The following is a 12137-nucleotide window of genomic DNA, read 5'->3' as shown; positions in this document are numbered from 1 at the left end:
AAAATCAAAAATCACCATGGTGGGCCGATGGCCAGTCCAGCTGTGCGGTCAGCTGGTGGGTAACAGGCATCTCCGAAAACGTTAGAGCACTTTTGCAAATATGTTATGTTTCGATAAATCAAGCAGATATTAGAAGTTTGCACAGCAACATTCTCGCCTGAAAATATCTTAAAAGTTTATTTTGTGATCCAGAAAAAGTAATAGTTCAAACTCCGCCACTCTGTGTTCCTCCGCCACTGCCTCATTTGCGTTTTGGATGAAATGCACTCTGGGATATTGCATTTCGTCATTTCGAGCTGATTGGAGACCAAAACAGTCAATCAGAATTTATTGCATCCAAGTCTGTAACGGTGTAGAGAAAGAGTTGAACGCGCACGGGCAGAAATGTTGAGAGCACAAGTGACACATTGCGAGGAAGCGCAAATGCAAAATGCAAAAATGCTATTGTGTGTGTGTGTGTGTGTAGAGAATTTTGTTCACTCAAATTTAATTTTTCTTCGCTCAAAATAAATTTCTCCTCAAAATGCAACACTTGCACCTGCAATTTTTTTTTTTACATGCTCTCAAAATCTTTTTACGTGGGCTCAGAATAGTGGCACAAAAATAACGCCATAATTACAAGCTCCACCCAGTCAGGCAAAATGCTAGCAGGGGGAGAGAGCAAAACATAAAACCTGAAAAGACATCATGAGACAGCCAGAGAGAAAGAGTTTTATACTAGAAGAGAAACCTGCTCATCTTCATCATTTTTGTTTAAGTAGAGAAAATCAGAAGTCTCTGTGTGAGAGCGCGGTTCTACACAGAGACTTCTATGCTGCTTCAGAGTCAAACTGACCCAGATAAGCTGCACACAGTGGCTGTAAAACAGTGAAGCACATAACTGTCTCTCTCTGATGGAAAGCTTTTATTGTGAAGTCTGTGCAGGAAGTGTTGAGTTTGTATTCATCACTGAATGTTTAATAAGACAGGCAGACAGGAAAAGCAGTTCATTAGTGTTGATGAAATCAATGAAGCATTACTTTGTTTCCAGACTGAACGCTGGAGAAAGATCCAGAACCAGAGCTGGACTGCAGACAGCCAGTCAGAGCAGCTGTGTACAAAGTAAGACTGAACATCTGTCTGCTGATGGACTCATTTCTGAAAACTGGACTTCTTGTGTTGTTCAGACATTGAAGAGTTTTCTTTCTGTTTTTCTTTCTTTCAGCAGATGTTGGTCTGCAGGAGGTTTTAGATGAACATAAGATCAGTCTGAGGAGGAGATGTGAACGTGTGACTGAAGGAAGTGATGAAACAGGAAGTAGAACCCTCCTCAACAGGATCTACACTGAGCTCTACATCACAGAGGGACAGAGTGAAGAGGTTCATACCCAACATGAGGTGATGCAGCTGGAGACAGCTTCCAAGGTGGACGCCCTCCATGACGCTCCAATCAGGTGCCAGGACATCTTTAAAGCCTTACCTGACCAACAGAGACCCATCAGAGTGGTTCTGACCAACGGCGTGGCTGGTGTTGGAAAACCTTCTCAGTGCAGAAGTTCACTCTGGACTGGGCAGAGGGCTTGGAGAACCAACATGTCAGTGTGGTGGTTCTGCTTTCATTCAGGGAGCTGAACCTGATCAGAGATGAGCAGTACAGTCTTCTGGAGCTGCTCCACGTTTTCCATCCAACATTACAGAAGGTCACAGCAGAGAAGCTGGCTGCCTCTCAGCTTTTGTTCATCTTTGACGGCCTGGATGAAAGCAGACTTTCATTGGATTTCACCAACAGGAAGCTGCTGTCTGATGTCACACAGAAGTCATCAGTCAGCCAGCTGCTGACAAACCTCATCCAGGGGAATCTGCTTCCCTCAGCTCTCGTCTGGATAACTTCCCGACCTGCAGCAGCCAATCAGATCCCTCCTACATGTGTTGACAGGCAAACAGAACTACGAGGCTTCACTGACGCCCAGAAGGAGGAGTACTTCAGAAGGAGATTCAGTGATGAAGAGCTGTCCAGCAGAATCATCTCCCACATGAAGACATCCAGGAGCCTCCACATCATGTGTAGTATCCCAGTCTTCTGCTGGATCACTGCTACAGTTCTGGAGCACATGTTGACTACAGAGCAGAGAGGAGAGCTGCCCAAGACCCTGACTGACATGTACTCACACTTCCTGCTGGTTCAGACAAAGAGGAAGAAGAACAAGTACCATGAGGGATATGAGACGAGTCCACAGGAGCTGACAGAGGCTGACAGGGAAGTTCTTCTGAAGCTGGGGAGGCTGGCGTTTGAACATCTGGAGACAGGAAACATCATGTTCTACCAAGAAGACCTGGAGCAGTGTGGTCTGGATGTGACAGAGGCCTCGGTGTACTCAGGAGTTTGTACAGAGATCTTCAAAAGAGAGTGTGTGATCTTCCAGAAACCAGTCTACTGCTTTGTTCATCTGAGCATTCAGGAGTTTCTGGCTGCAGTCTACATGTTCCACTGTCACACCAACAGGAAGACAGAGGTGCTGAAGAACTTCGGGGCAGATGTTTTGAATGATTCTGACTATTATCATCATTCAAATTTTCTCCTGTCATCATTTTTACCATCTCTGGATGAATCCTCTGTGGATGGTTTTCTAAAGAGAGTCATGTATAAATCCCTCCAGAGTAAAAATGGCCACCTGGACCTGTTTGTTCGCTTCCTTCATGGCCTCCGTCTGGAGTCCAACCAGAGACTGTTAGTAGGTCTGCTGGGTCAGACAGAGATCAGTCCAGGAACCATCCAGAGAGTCATCAATAACCTGAAGAAGATAAACAGTGATGAAATCTCTCCTGACAGAAGCATCAACATCTTCCACTGTCTGATGGAGATGAACGACCTCTCAGTACATCTGGAGATCCAAGAGTTCCTGAAGTCAGAGAACAGATCAGAGAAGAAACTCTCTGAGATCCAGTGCTCAGCTCTGGCCTTCATGCTGCAGATGTCAGAGGAGGTTCTGGATGAGTTGGACCTGCAGAAATACAACACATCAGAGTGGGGACGACAGAGACTGATTCCAGCTGTGAGGAACTGCAGAAAGGCTCGGTGAGTCCAGATGTGATTATTAACATCATTGATTAGTGTAGATTAGTAGTTTAGTTCTTCAGATATACACAGCACTATACGACTCTCATTGGTTTGAGTTTCTCAGATATAACGATATTTTGTCTTGTTCAGTGTTGGGTGTCTTACGCGTTACTAAGTAAGTAACGCGTTACTTACTTAGTAACTAAGTAAGTTACTAAGTAATGCGTTACTGTAATTAAATTACTTTTCCACTGAAAAAGTAGAGTAACTGATTACTGTTCATTTTTAGGTATTTTAATTACAGTTACTTACAATGTACTTGCGTTACATTGTAAGTAATAATTAAACTAGCTGAATATCATTATTTCATTTCAATAATTTATCTTCTAAACGTAGAAGTATATGGAACGCCAGGACTGCCATAATGAATTAATTAAATACACCATTAAATAATTAATTAAATGTGGCAATAATTAATTAAAATTGGAATTAATTAATTAAATACATAGTTATGACACATGTAATTAATTAATTATTGACACATTTAATTAATTATTTATGTGTTTCACATTTTAATTAATTATTGACACATTTAATTAATTAATTATTGACACATTTAATTAATTATTTATGTATTTCACATTTTAATTAATTATTGACACATTTAATTATATATTTAATGATATATTTATTTATTTCATTTTGGCAGTCCTGGCGCCTGGCTCTCATCTTGAATTAATTTCAAATACATTGGTTTGGGCAGGTGTAATGTTCTTTTCGGGTTTTTTATTTTTTTATTTTTTTTTTTTTTTGGGGGGGTTGTTTGTTTTTTGTTTTTTCTTCTTCTCTCCCCTCTGTATATACTTATTTAGGCATCTAAATGTATATGTACAGACATAGATATATGATCGTTTATATAATGGTAATTATATTTTATGTAAAAAGGAGGGGGAGAGGAAGGAGGGGAAGGGGAAGGAGGGGGAAGGAAGGGGAAAAAAATTGTCACTGTAAATGAGATATATACTTTGTTGCCTGATTTCGGAAGGGAAAGGAAAGGAAGAAATTTTTTTTTTTCTTTTGCCGAAGCATGTATTCAGTGCATGTGTTTTTCCAAAACATATGTGTTATACAGCATTTGTTTCCTGAACTGAACAGCCAGGCTGTGTTTTTTTTTTATTTTTGCAGGGTGTTTGTTTCTAGGATATAAAGCTTTGTTAAACAAATGCAAACCGTAATTTCCATTCCATATTTTTGTGATAAAATGAATATTGTTGGATGAAACTACGCCTTTAATGTAAATCCCTGCCTGATATGTCTGAAATGTACAGAGTGGCAATTAAAAAAAAAAAAGAATACAAATGTTCAAAGGGCAGAACAAAAGATGAAATTAAATCATTCATCATTTTGAGGCAAAAAAAAAAAAAAAAGTTTGCAGGTCTGGGGGGTGCAAGGGAGCACCGAATGGAGTAGACGTTTTTGTGGAGCTCTCCATTGTTAGGTTTATCTAAACACGAACCTATTGCTGGAACAATCAGAGACAACCAACTACACTGACAAAGCATGAAACACCAGGCAAAACTCTTTGTGTGATCTCACGTGAGGGAGGCCTGACTGAAGTAGAGTGTTCCGCCCACTTGACCTCTGTCGGACTCTCAGCCAGTTTCCCTGTAGCGCTCCTTTTATTATGGGTACATGAATATGAATAGTTTCATTAACATATGACATCTTACACAAGCATATACAGTGGCTTGCAAAAGTATTCGGCCCCCTTGAACTTTTCCACATTTTGTCACATTACAGCCACAAACATGAATCAGTTATATTGGAATTCCACGTGAAACACCAATACAAAGTGGTGTACACGTGAGAAGTGGAACGAAAATCATACATGATTCCAAACATTTTTTACAAATAAATAACTGCAAAGTGGGGTGTGCGTAATTATTCAGCCCCCTGAGTCAATACTTTGTAGAACCACCTTTTGCTGCAATTACAGCTGCCAGTCTTTTAGAGTATGTCTCTACCAGCTTTGCACATCTACAGACTGAAATCCTTGCCCATTCTTCTTTGCAAAACAGCTCCAGCTCAGTCAGATTAGATGGACAGCGTTTGTGAACAATAGAGCTGGGCGATATAAGATTTTTTCATATCACGATATGTTTTTTTCATTTCAGGCGATAACGATATATATCACGATATAAGCCAAATAACTATATTTGTAAGATTTAAATGTGCCGTTGCTCACAAGTAAAATGTGAAATAATCAGCAGCTTGTTTTGATTTAAATATTTATTTCCCATAATAAGTTTAACAGGGTAGATGTACTTAAGGAACATGAAACTTTTTCAAATAAATAAAGGCAAATATTGCAAACTACACAAAAGGCAGCCGCTAAAGCATTTAAGTTTCAAAATAGGACAAACAAAACAGACTACTAAATTGTCAATTCCACTTAGAAACAAAATATTAATTCTAAAAATAAATCTTAGTTTGTTTTACAGAAGAACACACAAAATTGACTAACGTTTGTCAATATCAAATAAACTGAGAACTAAAAGGAAATTCTCAATCTCTCCTTGTTGTAAAGCTTAGCTTTTCAAACAGTTACTTTATTCTGACAAAAGCCGAATGACGAATTAGCGCTTTCAGTCAGAGATTGAGCATGCACCGGTTTATTGTATTTCCAGACTTGCTTTTGGCACAATTTACAGTGCGCGCTACTCTGTTTTTTGTCAGACTTGAAATAGCCGAAATACCTTCACACTACGGAACTTCTATGGCCCTTCCGTTCGACAATCTCTCCGGCATTGGAACCATCATCTGTTTTCTCTTCGGTAACCTTCGGTCACGCTCGGTTGATTTCTCTCTAGTCGGCACACGCATTTCCTCCATTACCCGGGCGGCACGGCTGCAGCCAGGTGCTCTTGTGGGGCTGCTTCCCAAACAAATACACATGTACGGCTTGGCACTTGTGCTGTACGTAACAAGTCACGTGACGTGACGCTGTGGCTGTGATTGGTTCAGCTCTGCGCTACTTAATTTGGATTGGCTGTTCTTTTTTTTTTAACAGGACAAGAGAGACGAGGTCTATCGCAATAGTTTAATTTTTCAATCGAGAAAAAGTTATTTTGCAATACATATTGTTATCGTTCTATCGCCCAGCTCTAGTGAACAACAGTTTTCAGATCTTGCCACAGATTCTCGATTGGATTTAGATCTGGACTTTGACTGGGCCATTCTAACACATGGATATGTTTTGTTTTAAACCATTCCATTGTTGCCCTGGCTTTATGTTTAGGGTCGTTGTCCTGCTGGAAGGTGAACCTCCGCCCCAGTCTCAAGTCTTTTGCAGACTGCAAGAGGTTTTCTTCCAAGATTGCCCTGTATTTGGCTCCATCCATCTTCCCATCAACTCTGACCAGCTTCCTGTCCCTGCTGAAGAGAAGCACCCCAGAGCATGATGCTGCCACCACCATATTTGACAGTGGGGATGGTGTGTTCAGAGTGATGTGCAGTGTTAGTTTTCCGCCACACATAGCGTTTTGCATTTTGGCCAAAAAGTTCCATTTTGGTCTCATCTGACCAGAGCACCTTCTTCCACATGTTTGCTGTGTCCCCCACATGGCTTGTGGCAAACTGCAAACAGGACTTCTTATGGTTTTCTGTTAACAATGGCTTTCTTCTTGCCACTCTTCCATAAAGGCCAACTTTGTGCAGTGCACGACTAATAGTTGTCCTATGGACAGATTCCCCCACCTGAGCTGTAGATCTCTGCAGCTCGTCCAGAGTCACCATGGGCCTCTTGGCTGCATTTCTGATCAGCGCTCTCCTTGTTTGGCCTGTGAGTTTAGGTGGACGTCCTTGTCTTGGTAAGTTTACAGTTGTGCCATACTCCTTCCATTTCTGAATGATTGCTTGAACAGTGCTCCGTGGGATGTTCAAGGCTTGGGAAATCTTTTTGTAGCCTAAGCCTGCTTTAAATTTCTCAATAACTTTATCCCTGACCTGTCTGGTGTGTTCTTTGGACTTCATGGTGTTGTTGCTCTCAATATTCTCTTAGACAACCTCTGAGGCCGTCACAGAGAAGCCGTATTTGTACTGACATTAGATTACACACAGGTGCACTCTATTTAGTCATTAGCACTCATCAGGCAATGTCTATGGGCAACTGACTGCACTCAGACCAAAGGGGGCTGAATAATTACGCACACCCCACTTTGCAGTTATTTATTTGTAAAAAATGTTTGGAATCATGTATGATTTTCGTTCCACTTCTCACGTGTACACCACTTTGTATTGGTCTTTCACGTGGAATTCCAATGAATTTGATTCATGTTTGTGGCTGTAATGTGGCAAAATGTGGAAAAGTTCAAGGGGGCCAAATACTTTTGCAAGCCACTGTATGTGAACAAAGAGTACCAGTCTGTGAATACGTGTAGGCATGCATGTGTGTGTGCGTATGCGTGGGGTCAAAATGTGACCCTCTGAAGACTCCTAGCGAGTCCAGCAGTTCCATTAACACTAGAATTACTGAGCCTTTTTTCCCTGGTGCAAGTCCCTACTACTAGATTTACTGGCCTGCGCAAATTTGCGTAAATTCCCCCCGACCTTAACACCTCTTGGCACCCCGCTGAGATTTTCACAGGTCTTCAGCTCCATTGTTCTCCTGCTTTTGTTGTGCAAACACACCCTCCCCCAACCCCTAACCATGAGAGATTCAAGTTTTTCCTTCCCTGCAAGGCTACTTTCCTTCCTTACCTGCCTGCATGCCTGTCCATAAACATATATACACAGAGTTGTACATATATTTATATATTTATATAGCCACACCTTATATAATATGCATAAAGTCTAGTTTATATATATATATATATATATATATATACATGTGTGTGTGTGTGTATATATGATATAGATGTGTCTGTGTGTATAACTATGTATGTATGTATATATATAAAATGTTTGTATAGTGCACTTTCTATACTGTGCTCTGTCCACTTTTTTGCAATGACAATGCAGATTTTCCACTTGTGGGACAAATAAATGCAGATTTGCTGTGTGTGTGTGTGTGTGTGTGTGTGTGTGTGTGTGTGTGTGTGTGTGTGTGTTTGTGCAACATTGGCATTTGTTTACTTAGATCCAAGGCAGGCCAAACCTCTGTCTTACATACAAAAGACAGACATTCACAATATATGGGTACACAAGTCTGTTTTATTTCAAAGTGTTTCAAACTTTGAAACGAACCTTGGTAGGGAACAGCTGTTCCCTACCAAGCATTTCTTGCAGCTGGCAACAACGGTCGTGCATTCAGTATAGTTGTGACTTCCGCAAAAAATGTGGTCAAAATCTCATGAGTAAGTTGAAGCATTTCTACCAGGCATTTCTGAGAGTTGTAACACAGAGGTTTGGCCTGCCTTGGATCTGAGCAACTCTGAGTGAGCAAATGCAAATGTGCCAGGCTTCAAGGACAATGGGTGGTTTGCACAACAAAAGCTGTAGGACAAACAAGCTGACGACCTGTGAAAATCTCAGCAGGGGTGCTTAACACCTCGGGACTTGCACCAGAAAATAAAAAAGCCAGTAATTCTAGGGGGTGTTGGGTTTAGGGAAGTTACGCAAATTTGCGCAGGATAGTAAATCTAGTGTTAAACAATAGGCCCTTGTACTCAAACAGATATAGATGTGTTTGCTATACCATATATCAGAAAGAGAAGATACAACCTCTCTCATGAACCGGTGTGTGATCTATGCCAGAACAACTTGGAAGAGGAGTGAACGTACTCCCATTTTCACGGTGCACAGGGCTGTTGCAGACCTCTTAGGATAAGACATTCTATCAATCTACAACTGATTATATACTTCTAAGGGTAAATGATTATATGTTTCTAAGTACAAATGACTATTATACAATATAACCCTAACATCCATACTCTCTTTACAGTCAGCTAGTTCTATTACTGAACTAGCTGACCAAGCTGACCTAACCTTGGAGCCTGCTAAAGACTCGGATAATGGTGATAACAGTTCTTCTAAGGTCCTCTCTGAAATTCAGAAAATGAATATCATGACGACTGCAAGGTTTGATGGTCTTGAGGCATCTTTTGCTACAGTACCCGGTTCTGGGTCGTGGCTCGTGCGGTCAACCGGCCAGTCAGCTGAGCAGTTTTGCGTTCTTTTTTTAAACTTTAACTCTATTTTCGTTATTGTTTTTCACCTTCTACTCTGTATTCTTTTCATTTTCCTTTCCTCATTTTTGTGATTTTTCAGGCTTGTTTTCGACACTCGACATCAGTGTTGGTCAAGTTACTTGAAAAAAGTGATCAGTGACTAATCACCGATTACTTCCCCCAAAAAGTAATCCCGTTACTTTACTGATTACTTATTTTCAAAAGTAGAGAGTTACTTAGCTACTTTTTTAAAAACATGATTTACAACCTGAATAGCTGATAAAGCGACAGATCTTTGTTACGACCCGGCTCATAGCCGCAACATGAAAGAAGATGAATACCAGATTGTGGGTGAGAAGAGGTTGGCTAAAAATGGCTGGTGTCACTAAGGCAAAGACAAGTGAGCTCTCGAAGCTCCGATTGCCGCTGGATCCATATCTGGCTGGTCCGTACTACCACGGCGAGTGAGATGAGCCGTGTGGGAATTAAAGGAGGATCCAAACGCAGGCACTTGTAAAGGTATGAGGGTGGTTTATTAAACACAACAAAAGAGATGGACAAAATGGTGAACGGAGAACTAAACTATACTGGGAAAACTAAACTACTGACCCTGAACAGAAACACAAACCTGAACACAAATAACAGCGAGCAGAAAACAGATGACGGTTTGCAGCAGGGAAACACACAGATGAGACATGGTGGATACACAGACGGACCAGCCAAACTACAAAGACAGAGGACGCGACTTAAATACACACAGGGAAACACAGGGAGATTACACACAGGTGGGGAACACAGCTGGGAATAATCAACAAGACGAGACAGAGGTAAAACTGAACACACTCACATGAGATGCAGACCTTCACAATAAAACAGGAAACGAGAACAAATCCTTAAACATAACATAAAATAAAACACTGACAACATTAAATCATAACATCTTTCAGCCCAATTCTACTTTCTGCCTTGTCCATCATATAAAATGTAATCATCGTCATAGTCATTATCATCATTCATTTGTATAGCACTTTAAGAACACACCAGGTAGACCAAAGTGCTGCACAACACAAATCAAAACAACTACCAAATTAATAATAGAATAAAATCATTAAAAATACAATAAAATGAATAAGAAAGGTGTCAGTTTCCTACAGAGTTAAAAGCCAGGGAATAAAAATAGGTTTTCAATCTGGACTTAAAGACCTGCACTGATGACACTTGTCTAATATGGAGGGGAAGGTTATTCCAGAGCATCGGAGCCGCAATTAAAAACGCTCAGTCTCATCTGCATTTCAGCCGCAACTTATGAACCGACAGCAACAGCTGCTCAGCTGAACGGAGCGAGCGAGGAGGAACATGTGGCTTCAGGAAATCAGATAAGTAGACAGGAGACAGACCATCTAAAGATTTAAAAACCAGTAAAACCAGACTTTAAAACAAACCCTAAATTCAGTGGGAAGCCAATGCAAGGAAGCCAGAACCGGAGTGATGTGATCGAATTTTCTACTACTGGTTAAAAATCATGCCGCTGCGTATTGCACTAACATCTGGACATCTGGAGAATCAGTAGAACGATGCGGGCCATATAAAATTGCTTCCGTTTTGCGATCATTAAAATTCAGAAGATCATCTGCCATCCATGATTTAATATCGCTAAGCCAGTCAATCAGTGATTGATATTGGGAGGTATCCAAATAACTAAAAGGTAAATGACAGTCATCGGCATACAAATGAAATTGAAAAAAAGTCTCTTTTCAAAATTTGTTTTATTAGTTTTAATCTTTTAACTTTATGCATCAAGCAAAAATTAAATTATATGCACCATTCTCTGACTGGAAGAAATTTGTTTAACATTTAAACCTAATTTCTGCACTTTCCCGCACATAAAATAGTTTTTTGTGTTTACACTCACTCTTTCAAATAGATGCAAGTAAAACACAGCAGAAAATAAATAAAGTCAAAGACTAGTGGTCCTGTTGCTCTATTTTCACCTGTATAGCAGGAGTGGTGTAGGCGGAGGTTTGCCCTGGTGCAGGTGTGTCGCAGCCGTCATGTCAGTGGAAGAATCCGGGAGATTCTCTGTGAATTTCACATTTCGTGGTAGCGCACTCGGTGCTTGCTTGGAAGTTTAGGGGGGCTTTTTCACTGTAAAAAGAAGTTTTCTTCCCGCACAGTCAACAGCGGACGCTAATGTTTTTGTTACTTTTTACAGAATCAAACTCAAAGTAAGGTCAGTACTTCCACGCTTTAAACGCTGCACGGTCATACTTTACTCCGCACTCAATATAATATCCATTGTTGATCTGCACACAGCTGTTGTCACCAACGTCGCACTCGCTTACGTCATTGTCATGAGACACTCACAAAAAAAATCACGGTTTTAGTAACGCAGTAACGCAGCATGCTTACAGGAAAGTAACAGTAATCTAATTACCTTGTTTGCAATAGTAATCCCTTTCTTTACTCGTTACTTGAAAAAAGCAAACGGATTACAGTAATGCGTTACTTCCCATCTCTGCTCACACCAGGGACTCCCTCATCCAGCTGCGGCTGCAGCTGCAGCCCAGCCTCCGGCTTTTCCGCTCCACTTCCACGGACTACTTTCCCGCGGAAACACGGAAACACGGAACACGGAAATTCAAAAACTCACAATAACAAGGTAACCAGGAGGGAGACACACAAACAATGAGCGCTCCCGTCCATTATCCTTGCTTTTTTTTTTTTTAACCTGTCCCGTTTGGTTCTTTTGCCATCAGAATTATTGTCTAAAGGCGAAGAAAGATGCCCAACGGATTTACTTTACCAAACTGACCATCCCAGCCTTGCCGTAATGGTCCATTTGATTCACCTTTTATTGTTTATTTTATTTTCACTTGCTGAATACGGGACAGACTTGACTGGGGAAAGAAAGGGAGAAAGAAAGAGGAAAGAAA

The 12137-nt window shown here is 40.8% G+C and overlaps 1 protein-coding gene across 1 annotated transcript in view; it reads left to right on the top strand.

Moving 5' to 3' along the window:
- The first annotated feature begins 2405 nt into the window (after positions 1-2405).
- Positions 2406-12137, top strand: part of LOC116325049 (NACHT, LRR and PYD domains-containing protein 12-like) — a 36483-nt gene continuing 26751 nt past the window's right edge. The window contains exon 1 of the mRNA XM_039608468.1: positions 2406-3055. Coding sequence (XP_039464402.1) covers positions 2460-3055 — 596 coding nt within the window. The 5' untranslated portion in view covers positions 2406-2459. The remainder of the gene's footprint in view (positions 3056-12137) is intronic.

The sequence above is a fragment of the Oreochromis aureus genome, linkage group 3 (genome assembly GCF_013358895.1).
Source record: "Oreochromis aureus strain Israel breed Guangdong linkage group 3, ZZ_aureus, whole genome shotgun sequence".
NCBI classification, from domain to species: domain Eukaryota; kingdom Metazoa; phylum Chordata; class Actinopteri; order Cichliformes; family Cichlidae; genus Oreochromis; species Oreochromis aureus.
The sequence above is the reverse complement of the archived record's forward strand: the minus strand, read 5'-3'. Positions and strand labels throughout refer to the sequence as shown.